At 38.9% G+C, this 27,377-nt stretch overlaps 1 protein-coding gene across 1 annotated transcript; it reads left to right on the forward strand.

The window, feature by feature from the left end:
• Window positions 1-4,527: 4,527 nt before the first annotated feature.
• On the forward strand, window positions 4,528-25,405 carry PNPT1 (polyribonucleotide nucleotidyltransferase 1). The gene is made up of 29 exons (XM_086631900.1): window positions 4,528-4,697; window positions 5,804-5,864; window positions 6,168-6,242; window positions 7,086-7,191; window positions 8,169-8,218; window positions 8,703-8,766; window positions 8,853-8,900; window positions 9,615-9,728; window positions 10,090-10,276; window positions 10,782-10,833; window positions 11,164-11,221; window positions 11,370-11,466; window positions 11,563-11,665; window positions 12,901-12,971; window positions 14,433-14,469; window positions 15,229-15,295; window positions 15,389-15,478; window positions 16,355-16,408; window positions 16,514-16,620; window positions 17,259-17,330; window positions 17,428-17,491; window positions 19,093-19,176; window positions 19,656-19,739; window positions 21,747-21,853; window positions 21,938-21,993; window positions 22,546-22,624; window positions 23,057-23,104; window positions 23,469-23,627; window positions 24,411-25,405. Exons 1-28 carry the CDS (start codon window positions 4,528-4,530, stop codon window positions 23,622-23,624), a joined length of 2,361 nt encoding a protein of 786 aa, XP_086488026.1. The 3' UTR covers window positions 23,625-23,627; window positions 24,411-25,405.
• Window positions 25,406-27,377: the final 1,972 nt, after the last annotated feature.

The raw sequence follows: 27,377 nt of genomic DNA on the forward strand, positions 1-27,377 counted from the left end.
GGCTCAAGAACTATTGCCAGTCATTTGTAAGCTTGACCAATATATTTACTCAAGGCTTTCCACAGCTACTTACACATACACATCTGAGTTGGTGGGGTGTTTCAATAAGCAGAAGGCTCTGGTGAATTCAGGGTTTTTCTTAACACTGCTCCTCTGAGCAACTGTCTCCCAGGAGAAACTCACAGGCTTTGTATGACTTGGGAGACTTTGGAATGGTTATAGCAAAGCTTTCTGAAAAAGCAATGTAATATTCTCTAAGAAATTTGCATTTGTATGTTATTATGGTGTTAAATTTTCAAATACAGCAAATCTCTACTCTGAAATCATTTCACCAGAAAAAGAAGTACTAAAGATGGACTCCAAAAAATCTTGGCAGGCTCAAGTGTTTTATGCTAAATAGCTGCAGGTATCCACACTAGTCTTGGCTTTTTTGTTGCTATTGGTTGTTTTGGGTTTATTTGGTTTAATTTTCAACTGATTCCTCCTGCTTTCAAATGGAATAACTTTGCCAGGCAAACACAAAGTCATAGCCCGTGGAAGAAGTACCATGGGTGCCCTTCTGAAGAGGGCAAGAAATGGGATAAACGGTGGCAGTAGCAGCTGCTGAGACTGAAACATGGGAAAAGGGTCTGGTGGTGGTTGGGGCAGCTGTTTTGGGGGGGAATGTGCCTCATACTGCAGCACGATGGGAACAACCTGCCCCACAGAAAGAGGATTTGGCCTCCAGGCTCCCTCTTTGTAGCGTGTGCTATGTGTGTAGCTTGGCTAACCCAACCTCAAGGCTACTGGGACAGAAAAGCCAGCTTGAGTGATCTCTGATTTCAGGGTGGAGAAATATTTTGGGATGGGTTTTAGTCCTAGACATTGTTCCAAGAAGTATGTGTAAAAATTTTAATTAGCATTTTCAGTGTGCCCTTAGGACTTTGGATAGCTACATTTTCAATAAAACAGCAAAGAGAAATCTATCTCCACATGTGCTGTCACCAGAGCTGAGATGAGCCCTTGTTTATGATTGCTGAACATCTGTGGGTAGGGCGTTCATGGCAGAGGTCCCTTGGCTCTGGAGAGTGTTATTCCTCTTGATGAGGAGTTCAAATGTGCTGGTCTTTGGAGCATGGTGCATGGCCCATCTAGTTGCCACATTCAATCTTGGTTTAGGAAGACGATAATGGGAAATACAGTCAGTAAAGCACGATCTCCCCAGGTGAGACCTCAATATGAGTATTTGTGGAGGTTGCTTACAGAAAATGATCTCGTCAGCATGGTGTCCTACGTGCGGGCTGGTGGTGTATATTAAGAAAAGATCAAGCATCTGTGTTAAACAGGACTGTAGATGCACAGTTTTCAGCATTTTTTGCCTTCTGAAATGTTCATGAGCAGTAGTTTTGAAGTTCCGGTGCAGAATAGGTTTATTCTCAGTTTACTGGCATCTGCTGTGCATAAGGAGAAGTTTGGAAGAAAAACAGGTCTCTTATCCCCTTTCCAAAGTAGATGGGGGAAACACGAATGGGGAAATTAGTGACACGTGTTCTTGGGTGATATCTATTATTATTATATATCATTAAACTGAATACGGATCTGGGTGGAAAAAAATACCAGAGAAGAAATTTAATGGAGAGAGATAAAGTGCAAATCTTGATGAATAAATGAATAATGTCTTTGCTTTTTCATTAGGTCAAACAATTTTTTTTTTTTTTTGCTGCCTAGTATCTTGAACTAAATCTGAGTTCTTGTGTCCTTTTTCTGTTGCAGTGGTATGGCCATAACATGTTAGTCCCTGACAGTTATGAAGCGCATCCACTCGAGGCTTCTCATTTTGGTGAGTATAGAAAAAGCTGTCTAATAATTTTGGTTTAAGTCAAAAGACCTGTTTTCAATGCTCACTGTTGTTTGTGAATGTTTAACTCTTCAAATGCACGTTCGAATGGAAAAAATAACAAGGTTAAAAATTATTTTAAAAGCACCATCTGAAAAACATTTTTTTATGTTTATTCTGGACTTTTTTTACAACCGTACATAATCTCAGCTATAGAATTCATTCTTTGGTAGAAGTAATGTGGATGAATGGCTTTTTTTAAAGTTGAAGCATATATTTTGCATGGCTGCTTCTCAAGAGTTTTGAAGTTATGGCGTTGCTCTAAGATCTCAGAACAAAGTCGAAATGCAAGTTATGACTGTGTAATATTGCTGGTGGCAGAAGTTAGGAGGGCAGAATGTCATGGTTTCTTTTACGTAGAAATTATTGACACAAAGTGTCAGACACTTGGGGCTAATGCAAAAGTGGTGTATGCTGGTTACTGTCATCAGTAAAACACTTTTCACACTAATTCTGTGTGATTTTTGCCCTTTGTGGTGAAGGGACAGTGCCTGTTAGAAAGATCTTCACTTCTAATCACTTCCTCTACGCTTTTGTTATGCTTCTTTCTAAATTCTGCAACATCAGTCTGTTCAACCTCAGCATACATTTCATTTGTTCCTTCTCCATGAAAGGCTACCCTGCTGCTTCCTCTTTGCTTGTCACTTATATCCTGCAATTCTCTGCTTTAAGTATGTTGGCTTCCCCAGTTGAATTTGAGCTTTAAAAGCCTTAAGTAACCACCTTCTGTGCTTAACAGAAGACAAGATTTGTGTTGCTCATGTCTCTTGTGTTAGATAAATGCTTCCAACTCCTCCTTTATCTCTCTTATGAAATCAAATACCTTTTTATAACAGTATAGAGCTTTAAGCAGTTATTTGCCCTGAGATAGAGAATAGCAATTTTAATGAGTAATAATGACATAAAAATCTTTCCAAACAATCCTGTTTGTCAGCAGCAAAGCAAGTGTGAATTCAGGCAAACACGGTGAACGTTCTTGTTTTGCCACCTAATATATTTTTATATCAAATAAAACTGCACCAATGAGCTCTGAATATAGATAAAGCTAACAGTCCTTTTGCCCAGGCCAATCCCTAGGTTTCTGGATCAGTCGCCTTATTTCTCTCTTCTGTGTCTTGCCAAAAAGATAAGAAACATGTTGGCACACACAAAAAATTATTACTTGGACTGTTCTCCCAGCCAATGAATCTGTTTTCTATAAATGCAGCTTTAACAGAAAAATCCAGTTAAGTAAACAGAAAAGATTAGTAAACAAGAAGCAATATCAAAATAGTATTAGAATGAAATGTGTAATAAATGGCATTAATTTTTTTATTAAATACCATCCAAATTTAAATTGTTAACTCCAGATGACAGGTGAGTTTAAAATTAAGTGTGATGGTTTGTATGAATTTAATACTGTACAGATCTCACTGTTGGGGTGATCAGATCTCCATGACCACATTACTGTTAGTTCACGCTCACGGACATAAATAATAATAAAGTAATTATTAACCTCTTTTGCATTATGCAACTGGGCAATAATCTAACTGTCTGAGGAATAATTAATGTGTTAACAAAAACGCTGCCTTGTGAGCATAACGCTGTTGTGCTCCGACTATGTAACAGCACAACAAATATTTTAACTGGCAAGTCTTTGTGATAAGCAACAACAACTGTTGTAAGCCTGCTCTTGCACTTTGAAACACATTTTGACGTTCCTAGCTTAGCAGAGTGCTGAGGATCACTACTCTTGCCTTACCAAGGAGAAAAGCAGGAACGGCGTGGCGGAGTGACCCCTTCGGTGGCTCAAGTGTGACCTCGAAGTTCTCTGGACACTGTTGCCATGCTCCCATCGCCAGACCCTGCCACAGGATCTGTGGTTAGTACCGCTGCAAGATTAATTACTAAAAAGATTCAGGGGGCTTAATTACAATTCTTTATTTTGAAATGTGGGTGGGTTTTGTTTGGTGTGGTTTTGTTGTTTTTTTTTTTTTTTTTGTGGGTGTACTACAGCTTTGAAAACCAGAGGCACAGAACAATTCTTTGGGCAAAGGAATTCCGAATATATATGTTTTTTTTTTTTTCCTTTCAAGCGTGCCTTTGAGCCAGCACTGACTCACCCGGCCGTGCTTCTGAAGGAAAGGCTCTGCATTTCTGACTGACTGTGTAACATGTAACAACTTTTCCGCACCGGGCCGTGCCGCTGCTCTCGCCCCGCAGCGATACCGGCGGCCGCCGAGCCCGGGGCAGCCGGACAGGGCCTCACGGTCGCAGAGACGCCGCGGAGTCTCCTGAGGAGCCACCGGCGGGCGGGAGGGCGGGCGGCAGGCGCCCCGGTGCGGGAGCGCTCTCCCTCAGCCCGGGCCCCTCCTTGGGCTGGTGCCCCCACATCGGAGCCTGAGGGGGCTCTAACGCCATCTCGTACCCAGGGGCCGCCACGGAGCGTTTTCTGCCACTTTTTACCTCAGGCTTCCCAGCGGGACTCGCTGAGGGGCGCGGAGCCGCCGCGCTCCCCGCCGCCCGCCCCTCCGCGGAATCCAAACCGACCCGCCGGCAGGAGAGCCAATCCGCTCCGAGCTTACTGCGCGGCAGCCCGCCCCCCCGCCTCCTCCAGGAGCCAATCGGGTGGCGGCTTCCGCTGGGGGTGCCTCTTCCTGCCTACCGGCGCGATGGCGGCCGCCGCCACGAGCTGCCGCCGCGCCGCCCTCGGCGGTGTGGCCCTCGGCGGCGGGGCCGCGGCGCGATGGCGGCGGCGGCGGCTGCTGCTGCTCCCGGGCGGCTGCGCGCTGCGGCCGGCGGCCGGCGCCTGCCGGACGGTGACGGTGGAGGTGGGCGGCAGGTGAGGGGCTGTCCGCGCCCTGAGGGAGCGAGGGGGGGGGGCGTGCGGGTGCCCCCTGCTCCCGGAGCCTGGGCTGCGGCGCTGGCTGAGGGCCGCCGCGGCCCCCCGGAGGCGGTGGGGAGCGCTGTCCGCGGCGGTGGGTTAAAACGTGAGGAGAAATCGCCACCGGCCTTCCTGTGTGGGGCTCCTCGTCCGCAGCGGGGGAAGAGCGGGTGTATTTGCTGGGCGGGAGAGAATATTCTGCAGCTGTGGCGGGGAAAGGTGTTTTGTGGGTGTGCAAGGAGTTCCCCTTTTCTCAGTGAGGGGACAGCAGGTGTGTGCTGGCGTTTTCTGGTGACGAGGCGCTCAAACCCACCTTGAGCAAGTGGGTGATGCGTTTTCCAGCGTGACCGAAGCGTTTCGCCTCTGAGCCTCACTTCAGGTGGCATCTGGTGCGGCTGCAAGTCTTTGCTTCAAGGTGAAAGCAGCAGGGCATTTATCATAGAATCGTCTGGTTGGAAGAGACCCTCAAGATCATCGAGTCCAACCGTTCACCCTGCACTGTCAGGGTCCCTAAACCATGTTGCTCAACGCCAAATCCACACGGTTTTTAAACACCTCCAGGGATGGGGACTCCACCACCTCCCTGGGCAGCCTGTTCCAATACTTCACAACCCTCTCTGGAAAGACGTTTTTCCTGGTATCTAACCTAAATTTCCCCTGGGGTAACTTGAGGCCATTCCCTCTTGTCCTGTCACTGATAACGTGGGAGAAGAGACCGGCCCCCATCTCCCTACAACTTCCTTTCAGGTAATTGTAGAGAGCGATAAGGTCCCCCCTGAGCCTCCTCTTCTCCAGGCTAAACAGTCCCAGCTCCCTCAGCTGCTCCTCGTAGGACAAGTTCTCTAAACCCTTCACTAGTTTTGTTGCTCTTAATTTGAGGCAAAAGCATGTTAAAGTAGGGGGGTTTGGCCACTTATGGTCAAAGAGTTTCCATTTCCATATCTAATGAGGATTTTTGTCTCTAATGTGAAGCGTAGGCAATGTTCCTTACAGTAGATGAATGCAGAAGTTACTGGAAAATTTGTTTGCATTCACTGTGATAACACATTGTTTCTTTCCAATAGAAAGATGGAACTGTCTTCTGGAAAACTTGCTAGGTTTGCTGATGGATCTGCTGTTGTTCAGGTAAAAAAAAAAGTTAGTGCTTCAAAATTTCTGGATCTGAACAGCCCTTATTAGGACATCAGAGCCTGTTAAAGGGATATAGATCCTCAAGTGGTAATTTAATGTACAGCTAATGAATGTTCAGCTGTCTGTTTTGTAGGAAAAAAAAATGTTTGAAAGGCAAAAACAATGTTGTGAAGCATGGATTTATATAGTTGTCTTCTGCAAGGAATATTCTGGAGTTCTAGTTTGTGAATAAGTTTAGGACTTCAGATAACATTTTGGTTGCAGATAATTTCAAATTATTTTTTTTTCTTAATCTAGCTAGGTGACACAGCAGTGATGGTCACAGCAGTCAGTAAAACTAAGCCTTCTGCATCTCAGTTTATGCCTTTAGTGGTGAGTACCAACAACAAAATTAGCTTTGTGATCTTCAGTGGTAGCCTTAGCAGTAGTTACTTTAAATAGAGGAGTTGAAGGGGCTGAGGGGAATGAGGAATGCAAGGAACAGACTACAGACCCTGGGCTTCAGAATAGCAGCCTATGGTAAAATGACTAGACCTGTGGATGAGGGATGAGCAGTGGGTGTTGTCTCCCTCACTTTAGCCAGGCTTTCCACAAAAGCCTTGTGACCTTTGTTGGCCACAACATCTGTGTTCAGATGTTATATTTCAGACGTGTGAAAAATTGGTTGGATTATGAGACTCGAAGTGTTGTGGTTATTAAGGGCTAATGATTAATGTTCTACCTTGAGGCTGAATCACAGTGAGTTCCTCAGGGGGTCTGTCCTGGGTCACAGCCTGGTTCAGACTTGTGCTGGTGACCTGCTCATCAAGTTTGCAGATGCCACCGAACTGGGAGGGGGTGCAGATGGTACTCTCAGAAGCAGGGCTGCCATCTGCAGGGGAGGGACCAGGGGCTGGAGGAGTGGGCCAACAGGAACCCTATTAAATTCTGCAAGGACAAACACAAAATCCTGAACTTGGGGTGCACTAGTGCCCTGCAACAGTTCAGACTGGGAACTGACTGGCTGGGCAGTCCATATATGATACAGCATGGGAAGGTCCATTTGGGGATCAAGGCAGAGCCTTGAATAATGTAATCTGGATTCAGAGCTGACCTTGCTCTGAGCAGGAAATTGGACTGTAGACCTTCTGAGGTGTCTGTTCTAACCTGAGTGATTCTGTGGCTCTGAAATCAGTAATCTGTTGTCTTTAGGAATCCCCATTTTGTTTTTAAAAGGTTGACTATCGTCAGAAAGCTGCTGCAGCAGGAAGAATTCCCACAAACTATCTAAGAAGAGAACTTGGTTCCACGGATAAAGAAATTCTGACAAGCAGAGTAATAGGTAGGCTAAAACACGTTACTTACAGTCTATTTTAAATATTTGGTAATATCCTCTTGAATGTTTGAAAATATAACTGCTGTTTGCAGAGTAGACTGTTTCTGTAGTAATGTTATAAGAAAACAAACATGTAGTTTCTTGTTTGTCAGTACTGATTTTAACACAGTGTATCAACTGGGGCTGTGTGCATATTCCTTTGTATATAAGTCTGGATGTTGAGAAGTCCTGTTGTTGCCTTCGTTGGTGTTATTGTATCTAAGATCTCATCCCAACTGCAGAGATGTTAACTCTGCAGTCGCACATCTCTCTGGACAGGTGGAGTCGTCAACCAAGCTAAACTCTGAAATACAAAGAGGCAGACTTACTGATTGTGTAGGCTCTTTCTCTCCCTCTTAATCCTGCTTGAAAAGTCATCTCCGTTGTGGCCATCTCCATTGATGAATAAGATAATTCCTTGAAATTCAACCTTTATATAAAAACAATGTCAAATACTTCAGCATCTTAAGACAGCAATGAAAAGAATTAGGAGGTGGAACAGCCCACGAAACAAAATTAAAGGGAAAGCTATGCTTCATGGAAGCAATGCAGCCTTTTCAACATACGTGCTTTTGCTGCTTTTCTTTCTTTGAGGACTGTGTCATTTCATCGAAGATACTTCTGGTGAAATAGTATTTCATAGGTTATTTGTATCCTAAAGCATAGAAGACTTTTTCCATGTTTTTACCTTACATTACGTGACAGTGGGTATGCTCAGCCAAGTAACTCTCATTTTACTCTGAGTGTGCTGTTGAAATTTTACAGTTGATTATATGTCGTGCCAAATTTCCTCCTGGGTTCTCTGCCTTTTCTCTTCTTTTCTGTTTGTTTGGGTCCTTCATTTAAACTATTTTGTCAGTTTCTAGTTAGGTTATTACAAGACAAACTGAGTGCTAACTACTGAAAACCAAATGCTTCTTAGACTTTGACTATTTCTTTTGCAGATCGATCAATCAGACCACTGTTTCCAGTAGGCTACTTTTATGATACACAGGTAGGTCGTGCTCACTGTCCTCAGCTATGGCCACCTTTAGAATGGAAAACTTGGTACATCCAATGAAAATTTCACATGATATAGGTGCTATTTTAAGAAAAGCAGTTGTCATTAGCATCCAGGAGGCGTTTACACTTTCAAAAATGGTCTAATAGTGTAATGCTACTATTTAGTTTGTCATCTTCTTGTCTTAAAGTATTTTTATTGCATGCTGGTTTCCAAATTTTGTTGCAGAGATGCAGGAACAAAATTCAAATGTCCTCTGTGCAACAGAGGAAAGAAAAGACATATGTGTCATCATAAGATATTACACATCGGTGGGTTTTTTATGAGCTTTCTAGTTTAGTTACCTGAACAAATTTTCATTTGCAGAATAAACTTGTATAAATATGTGGAATGTTTTGGTTTATGTCCTTAGCTTTGTATTGACACCTAATAAGAATGTATAGGTCAACATTATTCATTGTCTTTTATCTTATGCCAGATCCTTTGTAATCTTTTAGCAGTAGATGGTGTCAATGATCCTGATGTTCTGGCAATTAATGGAGGTAAGAGGACTGTCGAAAATTACTGCTCGTGTGTGATTTAATATGATCCACTTTGTCTAATACGGATCTCTATCTCTTCGTTCTAGCTTCTGCAGCACTTGCATTATCTGATATCCCATGGAATGGTCCTATTGGTAAGTAAATACTTTGGAATGATGGATGATTTGAATGTAATGGAAGACTTAGACCACAGTTCATGCTTTCTTTTTTAACAAGAATCTGCATCTGAAGTCCACTGTCTTTTGTTTCAAGTGTTGAGAATAATTTTACAATGGACAAGATTACTGCACTTCAAAGCATTATTTTTCCTGGACTAAATATCGTTCTGGAAGGATTTATAATCCAGCAATAGTGTAGTATAGAGACCAATAACTTAATTTTTTTCTTTAGAGAAACTCAGTCTTGAAAAGCATGGTTTAGAAAATAGCTGGATAAGAATACTTTTTCTCCAGGAACTCATCGAGAGCTTTGTCATTGTGGATATTTTTGGGGGACGAAAAATGATCTAGCCAAGAACAAATATTTAGCTGTATTTTCCTTTCACCTGCTTTTTTTTTCTAGAAAACATATGCTCAAATGACTAAAAAAAACCCAATAGCCTTACAGCCTTGTGTATAATGCTACTTGGCATTATATGCCCTAAATAATAATACTATCCAAAAGAAATTCAAGAATAGATAATTTTTACCTTCCAGATTTGTTCTTAATATATAGCTAACATGCTAATATTTTTAGATGAATCCATAGCTTTAATTAATGGTTTTTAGATGTATAATAGTCAAAGTAAAATGATGCCTTAAAGAACTTTCTTTTTATAGTAATAATAACTTTCTGGAATTTCTTTGTAGGTGCAGTAAGGGTGGGAATGGTTGATGGAGAAACAATTATCAATCCAACTCGAAAACAGATGTCTTCTAGTGCTTTGAATTTAGTTGTTGCTGGAGCTCCACAAAGTCAAGTTGGTAAGTAGGTTAATTATTAATATATGTTGAGTGTTTGAAAATCAAGTAGATGCCTCTCTGCAGATATCTGCCTAATTTTTGAAATTTGTGTTTTTACACAATATTAGGAATAAACAACAGTGACAGATTAGATGACTTTTGGTTATGTAAATTCTATTCTATTTATGCATTTTACTGTTAATCTGTGTTTCCTCAGTTGAGTTAGGTTGCTATTGAACAATAAAATAGTAATTTACTTATTGGTTATGTAAATTCTATTCTATTTATGCATTTTACTGTTAATCTGTGTTTCTTCAGTTGAGTTAGGTTGCTATTGAACAATAAAATAGTAATTTACTTATTTTTAACTTTCTATTGACAGTTATGTTGGAAGCAACTGCTGAGAATATATTGCAACAAGACTTCTGTCATGCCATCAAAGTAGGGGTGAAGCATACCCAGCAAATAATTCAGGGAATTCAACAACTAGTGAAAGAGCAAGGTGTTGTCAAGAGAACTGTTCAGAAGTTATTTGTTGCTCCTGAAGAGATTGTGGAATACGCAAAGAAGTAAGTTCGGAACGCGTAATTTTGATCTAATTTTGGTTAAGTGACTCAAAATGCTTTTTTGATTATTAATCAACTTGATGAGCTCTGCTGAGATAGTTTGGGGGTTTTGTGTAGCACAACAGCGTGTTTCGAATGTTCAGAATTTCTGCATTTTCCTTAGAAATGTAGGAACGTGGCTTTCAGTGTCCTTTTATACTTAATAAGAAGGACAGGGCAAAACAAATCCTCTGAAAAGCTGGTGGAAGTATTGTCAGTTAATATGCCGTTCTCGTGGAATGGTGACAGGAGTCAGGATGCTGGCCTGCAGCACGAGCCTTGCTGTGGAAGTGATAACTAGTTGCAGAGAGGTGGCAGGAAGGGCAGCTTGGAGCTAGGAATGTTTTTAAATGTCAGTCTGGTGCTTTCAAACTGCTAATGAAATCAAACGTTTAGTCCTGGAAACAAACTAATTATATAAATGTTTTTTAAGCTGTGTTTTCAGAAGTTCTTTCTTTTCTTCCAAAAGGCTTGCTTTTGACAAGATCTATGCCGTGTTCACAGATTCTAGCCACGATAAAGTAAGTAATCAATTCAAACATGATATAATTATCTTTTAATTAATATCATAACAAAACTATAGTAAGATTTAGTTTATTTATGCTAGTGTTAATAAAAGCTCTTCTCCTCCTCTGAATATATATGCAATATTAGTAATAAATTGTTCTGTAAATTATTGTCGACAAGAATATTTGTTTGCAGAACATTAATGATCTTTGAATTTGTGTGATGAGCCTGTTCCTTGTTCCTTGAGTTTTACAGAATTTTAAAACAAACAAAAACCCAACAACCTGAACTTGTTTTGTTATTCTGCCCTGTAGAGTTAACTGGTTGCAAATCCTGTGTTCTAGATTTCTAGAGATGAAGCAATTAACAAAATAAGGCTTGAAACAGAAGAACAGCTGAAAGGTATTGTTTTCTGCTTTCTTAATATTTACGGAATGCTTAAATGGAGCTAGCACTACTGAGCTACTGTGTGTTTCAGCCAAGCTATTTTAGTAAAAATTCTAGAAAAGTCATCTTCCAACTTCAGATGCAATTTCTTTTTTGTACCCAGAAAAATTTCCGGAAGCTGAGCCTTATGAAATCATGGAATCTTTCAGTGTGGTTTCGAAGGATATTTTTAGAAATCTTGTTCTGAATGAATATAGAAGGCAAGTATACCAAACTCTTACTGAATAATATTTCTGTCAACTTTTCATCTGAGACTGTAGTTTCATTGATCTCATAATTTCCGTTTGTAACTCTAGGTGTGACGGAAGAGACTTGACTTCCCTCAGAGATATTAAATGTGAAGTGAACATGTTTAAAATGCTTCATGGATCAGCCTTATTTCAGAGAGGTCAAACACAGGTAGTATCTTTATTAGAAATTAGTTTATCAAAAGCTGAAAGACTTGCATTTTTCTTTAAATTCAAGTAGTAGTAACGAGAAGACAGTTTAATTAAAGTGTCTGAGTCCATTAAGGCAGTAGGCAAAGCTTGGCTCCTTGCTACATGAGCAGTACGGATGTTAAGCTAACATTCCAAGCATGTGTGCCCAGAAAGAGTCTGGTAAGAATTATTGTTCTTCAGACTTCCTGAAGAAAGTCTGGTAACGAAAATTAAAAGCTGTAACAATCTCCTTGTTCAGTTCGGGTTGGCACATTTGGGGCATTTGTGGTTGGCTGGGTTTTGTCTTGGTGGGTTTTTGTTGGGTTTGTTTCTTGGTTGGAGAAGAAAGCTTTCTGATTCAGGATGGCTTAAAGTGAAATTGTTTTGTAATGAGACAGATGGTATCTTTTTCATCCCTCTATGTAGATTTTTATATTTAAGAAGTTATTTGTTGAAACAAAAGCTTTTCATGTAAAATACAGTCTTGTTAATTTTTAGAAAAATGAGTGATTCAGTTAATGGGCTGTTGGTATGTATGGCAGGGCTAACTTGTGCATGTCGTAAGAAATCTTTTGAAAGGAACTTCATTTGGTCACAAATACGGAACCTGGACTAAAAAGGGAAATTGTACCAAAAAAAAAAAAATCACATTAATGAGATTTCTTTTTTTTTCTCTTTGCCAGAAGTGTCAGATGTTGAGTGGATTGAATTAAGATTGTACTCAAGATTGGGTCTCCTATATTTTTATAGCTCCTTTTCCTAGAAGACTGTCAGCTGTTGATCTGACTTATTACAGAGTACATGGGTAGTTGCAAACAGTGATTTACTCCTCAGTGTTACGCCTCATATCCCACTAAAAATAACACACGCTGCAGGTCCATGTGATAAACAGGCTTGTTCTTTTGCACAACATCATGGCTGCATCTAGTCCTGGCTCTTAAAGTATTTCGGTTTCTTAGTGAACAAACTGCTCTAGGCTCCTACCACGTTAGGAAGCATTAAATTAGTATTTTTAAATGTGATCACTTGTAAGATTGTGTGATCTTTAGATTATGAGTAAATCCATGCAATGAAGGAAATAAAGTTTGTGGAAGTGGTAGATGATGGCATCGTATTTGCTGCTGAAATCATATTTGATTCTTCATAATCAGTAAATGTGGTGAAAAATGGAAGAGTTTAAGAGCAGTTTGTTTACTCTCTGTCTGTTTATTCTAGGTTCTCTGTACAGTTACATTTGACTCTCTAGAATCAAGTGTAAAATCAGATCTTATCTCAACAGCAGTGAGGTATGTATATCTTTCGGTGTTTTGTCAGTGATAATAAAAGAGGGTGAGCATTTAAGCACACTTGATAAAAGTTCCTTGAACTTCAACATATGGATATGTAATCGTTAGAAGTGAAAAATGTGTAAAATCAGACTTTGAAGTGGCCTATTTTCAAGATATCTTGGCAATTATTTTTTCTTAAGATGACATTAATTCTATTTGAAATTGGAGGGTGTTACAAGTAACATCCAGTCTGATTTCAAGAGAAAGAAAAGAGCTAATCACTCTTGAATCTGTAAAACTGTGTCCATATATCAAGTCTCTTTAAATAGAACAATTGTGAAAGTGATTCTCTTTGTTCCAAGTATTTATCATCACACGTGGAACGCGATATGTATTCTACTCATTTCATCTGTTTCTCACAAGTTTTGAAGTTTTGCTCCATAGGTTGGATGCACATAGCCCATGAAGTGCTGTTCTGTTTGTCAAGTTTGGTTCAAATGGAAAAAAAAAAAATTAAAAAGCAGATAATTGCTTGGAGTTCCCTCCAATCCCAATTGACTTAGCCTATCTAAATATTTTCATTTTGTCTCAAAATAAAAATGTTCAGAGGGTGAAAATATTTGTGTGTTTTTTTTAATGGAGTAAGGAAAATTTCACTTGCCATGTAGCAAGTTAACATTTTATTGCTGAGGGCTGACTTGTTGGGAAGGGGAAACTCCTTCCCTTTAAACCTGCAGTTCAGTGCTCTCATCCCACCAGTGCAGGAGCTTTTACATTTTAGTGTGCCAGCTTTGCTTTAGCTAATTTTTTTGGCCTAGAGGTGTTTGTCCATATTCTGTAATTTTGGTATTCTCGGAAATTAGTTTCTGTGTTAAATAATACTTTTTAATTAGCAGTAATTAGGTTGCTTCATGAATGAGATTGCTTCTATATGGAACTACAGGCAAGTCTTGACTTGAAGCAACTTTCTTTATCGATTAGCTTTTGTATTTACTGCTGAGAGTCAAGTCTTGTACAACGGTACCTTTTTTGAGTGCAGACTTTTTTATTTAATCAAGAGGTTTCTTGTGATTACCAAGACTTTGTTTTCCTTCTGAATGCTTACATTTCTGAGCCCTTCCTGCAATGTGTACAGCAAAGTGCTGATGTTCTTCAAGCTTGAATTGTTTTTCTTCCTTCAGACACACCAAAACCAGCGTAAGGAACTGATAGGGCCTATTCTGTTCTAAACAGCAGAGGAAACTGTTGTGATGATGATGATGATGATGAACACATGAGGGGTTTTGTAAACTATGCTTTTCAATTTGTTTCCTATGTAGAAAACTTTATGAAAAATGTGGGTGATCAGCAAATCTCTTCATTCATTGGTGTTGCTGGGTCTATTTCTAAGCATAACTGAATATAATCTTAGGTATTACCTATTGTATGTAAGACATGTTTGGTTGCTCTTTTTTGACCTGTTTTGTTTTTAATTAATAGTGGAGTGAAAGATAAAAACTTCATGCTGCATTATGAGGTGAGAGTTTTACTATGTCAAGCTTTTTGCATGATTCCCAGAAGGGCTTCAGGTCTTGCTTTTAAAGGTGAAATGGATCACTTCCAAGGATATAAATTATCTCTAGATTTGCTAAAATTTATTAATTCTAATTCATATGTGAATTTATACCGCAGTTTGTGAACAAAAGTGCTGGTTTCCTAAAAAGCACTAGAAAGTTTATAAATTGCCATTTTATACAGCCTTTTTAATATCTTAACATTAGCTCCTTAAGAACGGGTTATTACTGAAAGCAGGATTAACCTGCTCCATTATTTTTAGTAAACTCTATTAATATGTTCAGCTGACATACTACACCACTAGTAAATAAGTGCTTTTACATCTTGGATCTCTCTCAGCCTTTGGAACTTGCCCAAAGTATTTGAGACAGGCAACAGGCATATCTTGTTCCATTATCTGTATGACAGAAACAGATATGTTGTTTGACAAGTTTAATTGGAGTAAGCTTGTGTTGTTTTTCAACTACCTTGCAACTGCTTTATTCCCTTTTGTTCTGTGGAAGTAAAACATTTAATAAACACTGTCTAAACAGGTCCTGGTGAGGAAACTAAGTGACTGATATAAGTCATGTGGTGGTTTGATTTTTTTAAATCATTTTTTTATTTGTATTTACATTGACATGCACCAAAACTTCAAAGAATTTTTTTCTAAGTGTATGTTTTAAAATGGGGATAAAACCCCACTACTTAATTTTCTGTATACACATTTTTTATTTCATAGTTTCCTCCTTATGCAACTAATGAGATTGGCAAAGTTACTGGTGTGAACAGAAGAGAACTTGGACATGGTAAGTTCAGACTAGAGAAGACCCATGCTTTAAATTTTAATATTGTGTCTGATAGTTTTTATTTATGGATTATTTGATGTGTTTTTTAAACAGGTGCACTGGCAGAGAGAGCTTTGAAACCAATTATTCCCCAGGATTTCCCATTCACAATACGAGTTACTTCTGAAGTCTTGGAGTCAAATGGTATTGTGGATTTTCTTGTTTTTAACCTAGTGGTACATAATCAATTTGGTTCTTAAAAAAACCTTGAGTTTTACCTAAAATGTCTACAACTCAAATTTGTCATAGATTTCATTTTTAACCTTCTTCATCTTGATAGCTCTATTACCTGAAGTACATAAAATAAAAAGGATGTATATGGTCAATGAACAGTGGACTTTTCTTTCAATTTGTATAACAGTACAGTATCAGTATGAGATGTAAACATAAATTCTAAGTTTAATAAAATAGTATTTGGGGCATTTTTATGCTACAGAGTGAGGAAAATAAATTAGCATGTATTGAGAGCCATTCTTCAGTGTTTAGTCACAGCTGGTACCCTCACTGGCTTAGTGGTAACTTCTCCTGCTGTCTGTATTTGTTCTTCCCCATTTCCCCAGTTTGGGAGAGACCTGTTCATTTCCCATTTCTCCAGATTCCCCTGTGTGGCAAGAAGCTCCCTGAGATCCACCTCCCTTCTTTTTCCTAGCACAGTAGCAAGAGTAGGTGGGTGGGAAAAGGGGTTAGTGGAGAAAGGGAAGGAGTCCCATTTGTAACTTTGTGCAAAACTCACAGATTCCTTGTCTAGAATATTTAATATTAATTGTGTTGCTTGTTGAGGTTTTTGGTATCGATATCATGAAAGACTCACTGTATTACCCATTTCTTGTTAAAAATACTTCAGAAAATTTCTAACTGCAATTATTTATTGTAGTCCATGTGTTGCTGCACAGTATTTTCTAGCTACCAGCAAGTTAAGTTTCGAACTGTTGTTGAAGAATATCACCAGCAAGTTTTGTTTCAGATACTTCTGACCAATGTTTAATACTTTTTTTTTTCCTCTGTATTCTAACTCTGTAGGGTCCTCTTCAATGGCTTCTGCGTGTGGTGGAAGTTTGGCCTTAATGGATGCAGGTACAAAACATGGCACTTACAAGGATAAACTACTATGATAATGTGTTGTAAGATTTGGAAATGACCAAAGGTTATGAAAATGTATTTTTATTTTCACTGTGTTAGGAGTTCCAGTATCGAGTGCAGTGGCAGGTGTAGCAATAGGTCTCATTACCAAATGCAGCCTGGAAAAAGGAGATATTGAGGACTATCGTTTGCTGACAGACATCCTGGTGAGTATTTCTAGCACTGTTGTTGTTGCTGCTTAATTCTGTAAAATACCCTCTATAGTCTTCCAGCTACTGGAAATACTGAATAGTTTTATCTTCTCTGTTTTGTCTCCCGAACTGCTCCCTTATTTCAGAAAATCTCTGTGAAATGTCCAGTCATGTTTCTTACTTTTTTGTGATTACTCAGTTGTTTCTTTTAAGCTCTTATAAGCAAGCTCTCTCTTTCCAATGAATTTTGTCTTTTCTCTTTGGAGAAAGAGATTATTAAATCTTGAATACTTTAATTTACTGAAAAACACAATATATTGGATGGAGAATGAGTGCTTGACAGTTGATGGTGAGGGAAAGTGCATTATGCTGCTGCTGCTTCCTGTGATGGCCACTGATAGTACAAAGCCCACTGTGGGTCTGTTGTTCAGAAACTAGCCCGGGAAAGCTGTTAATTTGTAAGGAGAAGGAGGAACAGTTACTCCTGAACAGCAAAATAAGGCTGAAGATAAACACTGGAGTTTCAGAAGTAATTCCAAGTCTGCAGAACTGCTTTGTGGCTTATTGAAACATAGAATGTACTCTGGGTATAATGAGACTTGACACTGGCATAAAGTTACTCCAGTTTGCTTTCTTTCTGTCTATGCTGGTAGGGAATTGAAGATTACTACGGTGATATGGATTTCAAGATGGCAGGTACTAACAAAGGAATAACTGCCTTGCAGGTAGTGTAACATTAAATCTTCCTAAAGTGGAACTCTGGGAATGTATCTAAAAGAATTTTCCTTACATATTGATGTTGCTTATCTCTTTTCGTATTAGGTTGATCTAAAACTACCAGGAATACCAATAAAAATTGTAATGGAAGCTATTCAGCAAGCCACAGGTAGGTCCATGTTTGTATTTGCATGCATTTTACCATATTAAATGATAAATTGTATTAAATTCTAGGTTTTATGAAACTACATAACAAAGTATTAATTTTTTTTGTTCTCACTGTGGAAAAAAGCTGCTGTCTTCAAAAAAATGGTCTGGTTTTGGGTGTTGTCTGTTATAGTTCAGTTTAGGCACTTCATACAAAATAAATAGCTTTTTTTGTCAGGGGAGAGCATTCAGTCTCCAAAAGCCAGGCCCTTCCCAGCACGCTTAAGTTTCCTGTTACTTTCACTGACACTATGTACTGTATCTGCTGCTCCTGGAAGTTGCTTTTTATTAAAGCATGACAAAAATGGTGTGAGACTGACAGTCACCAGTTTAGTACGAGGGGTAACTTGTTTTCAAGAATTGCAATAAAATTAGTGGCATAGCAAAGCGAGGAGGGAAGGACCTTACACAAAAGAGCAACATGAAGGTGGAGGAATGTACTATGAAATAGTTACATGCAGTATTTTGGATTTGACTGATGCAAGTACGATATTGCTAAGCCATGTCAGTTTGTAAAGATTTTATCCTTCTGTATTAAAACCATTCGTGGTGAGTTGGGGAAGAAAAGGTTTGCTCTTTGCTGTGCAATGAATCAGGAAAAAGGATTGCTAAAAATAAGCTCCAAGCTAACTTCAAAGTAACTTCAGACCATTTTTTAAATGTCTCTTGAGCAGGGAGTTCTTGGAACTTAAATAAAAGTCTGTGTTCATGGAGGGAGTTCATGGTTAAGATCTAGCAGCTCGATACCCGTTGAATAACACAGGTAGTAAAGGCTGAAGTGCAGCTTTGTCCACTGAGACTCTGAATTGCTGTTGATTGGTGAAAGTTGGGAGAGGGAGGAGGCATCTGGTGCTAGTTAAATATGTAAAGTGTTGCAGTAACACCGAAATGGATTTGGACAAACACAAACATCCTATTGCATGACTTTTTTAAAAATCCAACAGAATAATGTTATAAAAAGGATGACAAACTATTTCTCATTTACAATAAATTCAGCTATATTTACTATTGAAATTTACTGCTGTCTCTTCTGATGTGTACAGCTAAAATATTCTTGAGCCATATGAAAAACTAAAGCTACAAGCTTTGATAAGGATTTAACTAGTTGTAAGAAGAAATTTTCAACTTGATTGGATTAGCAAGATTTTAATAAAAACCCTTATTGAAATATAAGAACTACTAATCACTATGAGCAGAACAGCTGAAGTTCCAGGTCAGTGTATCATAATTAATCAAAGCTACACCCTGTTGCTCCTGTCAGCCCTCTAATTGATTTAAATAACACTGAAACATAGAATTTTTATGTAATGTTCTGGGCTGCATAAAACCAGTAAGTGTGCTGAAGGCGTAGGTTTCCTACAGAGCAGAATGTCATGCTGCAACAAACCTGTACTACCTGAAATGTGTTAAGTTACCATGATAAATTCTCAAGTTAGGCAGGAGAAAGATTTTTATGAACAGGTGTTTATCTACTTTAAAATAAATTTATGCAGTTTTTGTTATGCAATCTTATGCAAAACTTTTTTCCTTCTCTCTTCCTCCTTTCCTCCTTAACCTCCACAGCTGCAAAGAGGGAGATCTTACAAATTATGAACCAAACTCTGGCAAAACCCAGACCTAACAGAAAAGAAAGTGGACCGGTCGTAGGTAATGTTAGTTAGTTGTATTTTGGTATGAATTCATGTCTTTTATAGTCACCTCTTTAACAATAACCTGCTGCTTAAAACAGCCTTTTTAAATGAATGTTTATGTGTTTCTGCCCCTTGGGGTTATTTTTTTTTCTTTGTGATTTTTGAGGTGAATTTTGGGGGCTTGTTGCCATGTGGGGCAGCACTGTACCATTTCACTGTACACCAGAAAACAGGATTAAACTGGTGTGAAACTCACAAAATCAGGATGGATATAGATGTCAGTATTGGTATGGCTTAAGACGATTTATACTCATCAAAGTACTTGGATTCTATGTTTTCATTTACTTCAGTTTTTGAATGTAATTACATCAATGATCAGCAAATAATACAAGTAGCTATAGAAGATTATAACCTAAATGGATGTGACTTTTTTTTATGATAGCTTTTGAGATAATTAAATTTAGCATTTCAAAGTGTTTTTAAATGTTCTTTCAGAAACTATCCACGTTCCGTTATCAAAAAGATTAAGATTTGTTGGTCCTGGGGCTTATAATTTGAAAAAACTTCAAGCACAGACTGGTAAGACGTTCTTGCTTCCTGTGATAATTTATCCTAATGTGTTACTAGCTTCTCTTCTCCATATGAATATTACTAGTGTGGAGTTTTAATTAGTGGATCTTGGTAGCACAGGTATGACTAGCACAGCTATTGCTGAGTCTTAATTGCCCTTTCAGAAACTGTAAGTGGCTGAACTTAAGCTTCCCAAATTGTTCTCCAGACCACCTCGATAGAGCTGGCGTTTGTGCTTCAGCAGCAGCAACCTAATAAGTAGATAGGAAGAACTCTTAAGAGAAAAGAGAGGTGCTTAATTTGTGCTTTATGCTGCAGACTGCAAAACAGGATTTGCTTTTGTTTCCAGACCTGTGTGTTGAGCTCTTCCAGTGCTCAGTACAGAGTCTGTGCTGTGTCATGATACGAGGTGGGTGTGTTTTGAAGAGCTGGGTGAAGCTCACTTCAGCTACATGTAGTTGTGCCCATTCTCTCTGTAAGTGTGCGTGCAGTTCGTCTTGCAGCAGGAATTCCCAGAGGTTTGGTGCATGTGTGATGATGTTTTTCAGGGCTTACAGAAGAGGCAGTTCAAGGATCACCCAGAGACAGTAGTGCAAAATAGTGTTGAATGAAGGACATGAAGTCAAGCAGGTCTGGTCCTGAATATGCTGAAGTGTAGGTCAAATCTATGCAGCTTCTCTTCCTATAAACTAAAGGGTTTTTGCTGTGGTTAAGTGGGGACATTGGGCTCTTTCCTACAGTGCTCATCGACTGTTTTCCTAGGATTCTGTGAAGAGATTGTGTACAGTGTTAACGTGCTGTGACACGTTAGAAATCCATCCCACGTTGTAGGAGTGACCTGTACTGAGGCTTAAACTGGTAGCGAGTAGTGTGGCAGAAGTTCCCTGACCTTTTAATGTTTCTTGGAATAAATTAGTTTTGTTTGCTTACACAGTGATTTGTCCTGCCTGGCCCTAAGTGCTGAATTCAAAGTTGATGCCTTTTTCACTGCCATGTCATAAATAGGGCGATTGATGCTTTGGTTGAGATAAATGCAGAGTAATGGAAGTAATTTAGAATTAGGCCTGTAGCTTGATTTTTGTGGTTGTCCTGAGGAATTAGTGAATGGAATTTGTAAAGGGTTAAATATTTTGGAGAGGCTACACCATTATAAATGTTCGTTCAAACAAATCAAAGCAGTGACACCACTTTTCCAACACGATGAAGGTAATATTCAACAAATAGTCAGCCGTTATAGTAGAGGTGAGTTTCTGCTGTAATTATTGTTAAATACATCAGACTTCTTTTGTAAATGTAAATTCTTTCCTTTGTTACTTAATACAATAAAACTTCTTCACTTGTTCCCTACTTTTAGCAAGCTAAAAACTGAAAAATGATGTCTGTAGTGTATGGAATAGATGTTATGCTTCAGCTGCTTTGGAGCTGAAGCTCTTCTAATGCTCTAGGTAGCTTGGTTAGTGCTTCTCAGGGGGGTTAGGGTGGAGAAAAGGAAGGGGAAAAAAAAAAAATCTTACTTCCCTTTGGTTGCAAGCCTATGTAATCTGTTGGCCAGAAAACTAGTCTAGAAGCGCAAAGAATTTTACTGTGCAATCTTACTATGTGCTGGCTCTGAAACACTTGAAAATTCATCAGCTATTAATGAAAGCTATAGCTTTGTTAAAAACAGCTATGAAATTGGTTCGTAGAAGCTGAGATTGAGTCATAAAAACAAAACCTGAAATACTTTTTTTCCTGTCATAGAAGGGTTGTAATAACAACTTTGCAAATGTGAACGGTCCCACATGGAGCACAAGTTTGCCCAGGTATTTAGCAGGCATAGCTGTAACGTGGTTTCCATTCAGTTACAGTCAAAGATGTCCTATACCTAATCTGAAGAAGAATATTTGATAGTATGTGAGATTTTAGGGAGTCTGTGAAATCATTTTGCTCCATGCAAGTCTTTCCTGAATGTAACTCTTCTGCTTGCTGAAACAGTAGCAACGTTCACCTGAACCCTCATCAAATTGTGTTTCTAAGGTGTAACTGTAAGTCAGCTGGATGAAGAGACGTATTCTGTGTTTGCCCCCACGCCTGGTGCTATGCACGAAGCAAGAGAATTTATCCGTGAAATCTGCAAAGATGACGTAAGGACAGACTTTTGTTGTTAGCTCTTTCAGTTTGCGTTTTGTGGATTTGGGTCTTAACTGTTTCCTTTGCTCCCCCTACAGCAAGAAGTTAATTTAGAATTTGGTGCAGTTTATACAGCCACAATAACTGAAATAAGGTACGAAAAGTTGAAGTAGAAATTAGTTTATTTACAAAGCTATGTTCCCAATACCTAAATGTGATGTAAAAGAATTCATTTTTAAGGATGCCAAACTTATGCTGGTGACATTGGCACCTGCATCATTCCTGATTTTTCTCTTTTGAAAATATTATTTTCTTTCTTAATAGGCTGTTTATTTTTGCTGTTTGTTTAGTTTTTAGAATGTCTCTATAAAACATAAGGCCTTTTTTCATCTCTGTATCTGGGAGAGATGGCAGGAAATTACTTTTCACTTTTTTGGAAGACAAATGTTGGATTGAAATTACATGCACTTCTTGGATGGTACTTATTACTGAAATACAGTGTCCGGAAATAAGTAATTTCCATCCACTTCCAATTAAGGTAAAAAGAGTGGACATGTTGTGGTTGAGATAAGATTTTTAAAAAGGGAATAGTGGAATCTTGTTTATGAAGAGCTCACTAATGCTTCCTTTGGGGTCAACATGCAGAGTGAAATACCTACAGACTCCTGTCAGTGTTTCGAAAGAACCGCGCTGTTTTCTGTTGCAGAGATTCTGGCGTGATGGTAAAATTGTATCCAAACATGACACCGGTGTTGCTTCATAATTCACAGCTTGATCAAAGAAAGGTAATAACGTGCTTTAACAAGTAGAAACCAGGCACATTTGATTTTAATCTAGTCTCGCTAAACATGTTCTGCGTTAGCTGTAAGACACATACTGTTGTTCTAGAGTCCGTTCTCATGTTAAAAGCTGTGTTGGATTAGCATCACTTTTTTGTTTAACCTCTGCTTGCCCTGTACTTAAAGCTGCCAACAACCTATAACTATATGCCTGCTACAATCCAGCTGTTTATGCTTTTATGCACGTCACCAATTTCTTCAGATCTGCAATAGTTTTTTCTGTGTAACATTTAGAAACCTGTTGTTTGTAAGGTAGGGTTGAGCCACTATGATTATCTGAAGCATAGCATGAAAAATCTCTAAAAGAAGGAACTTTTATAACTAACCTTACAAAATTAATCACACTGAAATAAATTTTTCTGAAAAACACTGTTCTAGATTAAACATCCTAGTGCCCTGGGATTAGAAGTTGGACAAGAAATTCAGGTAATTTTTTTTTAACATTAAAATGCTAAAAAACTGCTGTTCCTATTTTAGAATTTGCTTGGTTTTGTTTTTTTTTGTTTTGTGCTTATGTAGAAAATATTTTACCATGTCAGATTCCCTTTTTGTGCTGGTTAAAGGCCTGATCATTTTAAATTAAGTTTATTTAGTGTCATGCTCTTACTATCTAGGCACTACATCAACTTGACAGAGCCATATAGGCTAAATGGTGCCTATTGTTTATGGCTTTTCTAGCATCAAATTGGAAAAAAAACAAACCAAAACTCAAAATCACCACCTTCTAAGGAAAATGCTAATCACAGCTCTTTAAATCGGTCAGTCTTAAAGTGGTTTGTTTTCTTAACAGGTTAAATACTTCGGACGTGATCCGACTGATGGTAGAATGAGGCTTTCACGTAAAATTCTGCAGTCACCAGCCACAACTGCACTTAAAACCCTAACTGACAAAAACAGTATTGTCTTGGGAGGTCCCGTTCCACAGTCATCTACTTCATCCCAGTGACAGGTAAGGCCATAGACACAACTTAAGATGACCCAGTACTGTGCTTTCTTTACAACTATTGTAAAGAATTGTATCAGTCTAGTTTTATATTGTACAGTTACCCTTCAGTGGTGTGCAAATGCTACTTGGCAGTTATGCTACAACGTGTTGTAAGTTAGTGACTGCCCTTTCATGTGCTGCAGTTGTAAAGAGCGTGATATCGTAAAATTGGTTCAAGTGCCTTGATGGTTTCAGGCATCTGAGACATCCTACTTTCTCCAAAACAAACTTATTTATTCATCTACAACATCTGTGTGAGCATTCCCTCTTCTCTACCCTGCCACCATTTTTTATGGAAAAAAAAAAAGTAGAACAGGGGAAGAGAAGAAAATATAAGCTGCTTTCTTGAAAGAATTGAGCCAATTAATGGAAACTTCTCAATAAGTTAACAAAATGCCTAAAGTTCTTCCCTGGAACTGGTTTTCCAGCTTGTATTTGACTGCCAATAGACTTGTGCCTAGACTTTTGCCAAAACTGTTGTGTACAGGTTTTTTTTCCTTTAGGAAGCTACTAGAACAGGAAGGTGCCTAATCATAAAATCAAGAGCAGTTACACAATGAGATTGGCAAATGGAAATGCAACACAGCAATGATAACTTAAGGCAATCTCTGGCAATCTTCTAGGAATGATTCACCACACTAGAAGAAATTAAAATTCACTGAAGAATTAGGTTTTTTTAAGACATGTTTTTGGATTTTATGCCTTGATATAATTAGCTGGTTACAGAATATTTTCTGTCTCTTTCAGGAAAAAAGGCACGATAGATCGTGGAAATACAAGTGACCTTTGCTAGAATCTGTAGATGTCTTCGCAAGAATCTGCAGGTGGATGGTAGTGACTCATATTTTTAAAATAGACACTATTTATGCTTAAAGGTGATGTACAACTTCAAAGTCTTCAAATTGATTAAAAACTTTTAAAATAGAAACAATCAATGCTCTTACCTTGTGTAGCAAGGGTGAGATAGAAACTAAGAACATGGAATTGTACAGACTGAAGAGCAGATTACACTTCAGTGCTTAAGATTCTCCTCACTATCATCTCAAAATAAAAATATAAAGATGAGAAGCAAGTGCTTACCAGTTATTTCCTGGGAGAAGGAATTATCCTGTGTACTTGGTTGAGAGGCACACTTGGCCAAAGTTTTAGTGGCTTTTCAGAGTACAAGATTGAAATGTCAGGTAAAACATAAAGACTTAGAAGTATCACCTTTAGCATGATTGACACTGTTTCAGATAATACAATAACTGTCCTAGGATTCAGACTTGGTAAAATATCTGAGCAGAACGGGGACAAAGCAACAACCTGGCTGAAACATCATCATTTATTATCTGAGTGCGCTAACACTGAATTTTAAAATTTATAATTAAAATATTAAGATTAAAATAATTGTTTTGGAATAAACAATTGATATGATAAATTTTCCCCCTAAAACACTCTCATTAAGAGTGTCAGAATTCCTCTACTGATTATGTTCCATCGTTGGGTTCACTGATATCTCTTAAACATCTGAATATTTCCCAGGGGCTCACGAGAACAATTTGTTCTTCTACTGTGAGGTACAGATTTTGAAAATCAGACGTGTCTTTTCTGATGTTCACCAATTTGTATTTAGACCTAGTAAGAAAAATCAGCTTCCCACCTGATGGCAAGTGGGCTCTGAACCTCCTGAAAGAAAAAACAAACCACTAGGGAGAGGAGAAATGTGAATGTACAGTAAAAATTGTTCTGCTTTTTTTTATTCTAAGGTAAAATATTAAAGAAAGAAAGAAATGACTGGTGCTCTTCTTTGTAGTTGTCTGTCTGTCTTTCATCATGTAAGATTGAAAAGTTTTCCCTAGCAATCTTCTCCTCCTCTTTGAGGACTGTATTCTGTTACTTCTTAGTAAGAATTCTAGTGTCCTTATGTCCTTGCTTACTATGAGTTAATTGACTGGTATCTTGTTCATTACATATCCTGAATAGTGTTAATGAAATAATGTAGACAAATGTTAAAATTCCCAAACAGAAGCTCAAACATTTCCCTTTCTCATAACTGTTCTCAGAAACTGACATCTGCAATCTAAGTGGTTTTCCAAGGTTTATCATCTTCTCTTTTAGAAATAATTCTGCAAGGCTCTTTTTTGTAGTAGAACAGATGGATGCTCTAGTTACTAAAATACTACATCAAATACTAACCTTAGAAACTTTTTTTTTAGCTAGCACATTACGAGTAGGATGTTTGCATTTGAGTCTGTGAAAATGTATTATGTAGGAGCCAAAAGAATCCCACTCTTTCCTGTAAAGGCATTTTCTTCCCTGCAGTAACAGGAGTATTAATGATTTGTGTGATAGGCGGTGGTCTCGGTAAATCAGCTGTTCCAGTGCTGGGGGATTTTCTCTTTAACTCCTAAAGTAGGAAAAAGACTTTTTAGGTGCCTGTGACAGAACCTGTACAGTCAGCCTGACTTTCCGCGCTTGTAACAAGTTTTAGGCCCTATGGGAAGGGCCAGAAAAAAGTTTGCTTGCGAACTGTCTGGGAGGAGCACAAACCAGCTGCTCTTACCTGAGGAGAGAAGCTCGATGGGAGCCAAGAACTTGAGTAAGTGTGTGATAGTCTGAACCTCCCCAGAGGGAAGGCAGGCTGGCTTCAGATGTCCCGGGTTCACCCAAGAGCCATCCGTAGCAGCAGGTTGGATGGTGGCAGGAGATACTTGACTCTCAGGTGATACCAGCTGTGATCAGAGAGCAAGTAGGTTAAAAGTGCTTGAGAGAGCAAGCTCAGCCCTATTGCAGTAGCTGTTATTTCATGGTTGAAATAGTGCTTTTTGTCTCTGCTGCTCTAGGTAATTAGCTTCTGTAATGACCCGTCTTAAATGGAGCCATTGAAAGGAATTGCTTTGGAAAGTGAAGCTGGGCAGTCCCAGCATTCCACCAGGTCAAGAGGGCCAGAAATGTGTTTGACAAAGCTGAAGTTTTCACACAGGCACGCAGCGTCACGAGCTGGGGTGTCTTTAAATGCCAGCAATAAATATTACAAGTACTATAATAAAAGCGTAAGAGCTGGCCTGATTGTACTCCTGGGATTACATGCCGGAGGGAGTGATACAGTCTCTTAATTTCACTCCAGGAAATTTTAAGTGATTTAGGAATGAGTCTTCCGTCTTGCTTCTGAAAACAACAAAAAAAATTAAGAGTTCCCTGCTGCTCTGTGTTGTGACACTTGACGACTTGCTCTGTGTGCAGCCTACCCTAACAAAATTCTTTGTTTTAATCAAGAACAGAGACATCTGTCTAGATAAACGGCTATATGTTGTGGCTTTGTGGTAGTCATAGAATCATAGAGTGGTTTGGTTGGAAGGGAGCTTAAAGATCATTGAGTTCCAACCCTCCTGCTGCGGGCAGGGGCACCTTCTGCTAGATCAGGTTGCCCAAAGCCTCATCCAACCTGGCCCTGAACACTTCCAGGGATGGGGCAGCCACAGCTTCTCTGGGCAACCTGGTCCAGTGCCTCACCACCCTCATTGTAAAAAATTTATTCCTTAGATCTAATCGAAATCTCCTCTCTTTCAGTTTAAAGCCATTGCCCCTTGTCTTATCACTACATGCCCTTGTAAAAAGTCCCTCTCCAGCTTTCTTGCAAGCCTGCTTTAGGGTGGGTCATACTTAGGAGATCATGCTTAGTTCCTTGCACTCGGTTTGCAGAGCTAGAGAGCGTGCATAGAAGCCTTGCAG

Source organism: Tauraco erythrolophus, chromosome 2 (assembly GCF_009769465.1).
Source record: "Tauraco erythrolophus isolate bTauEry1 chromosome 2, bTauEry1.pri, whole genome shotgun sequence".
Lineage (NCBI taxonomy): Eukaryota > Metazoa > Chordata > Aves > Musophagiformes > Musophagidae > Tauraco > Tauraco erythrolophus.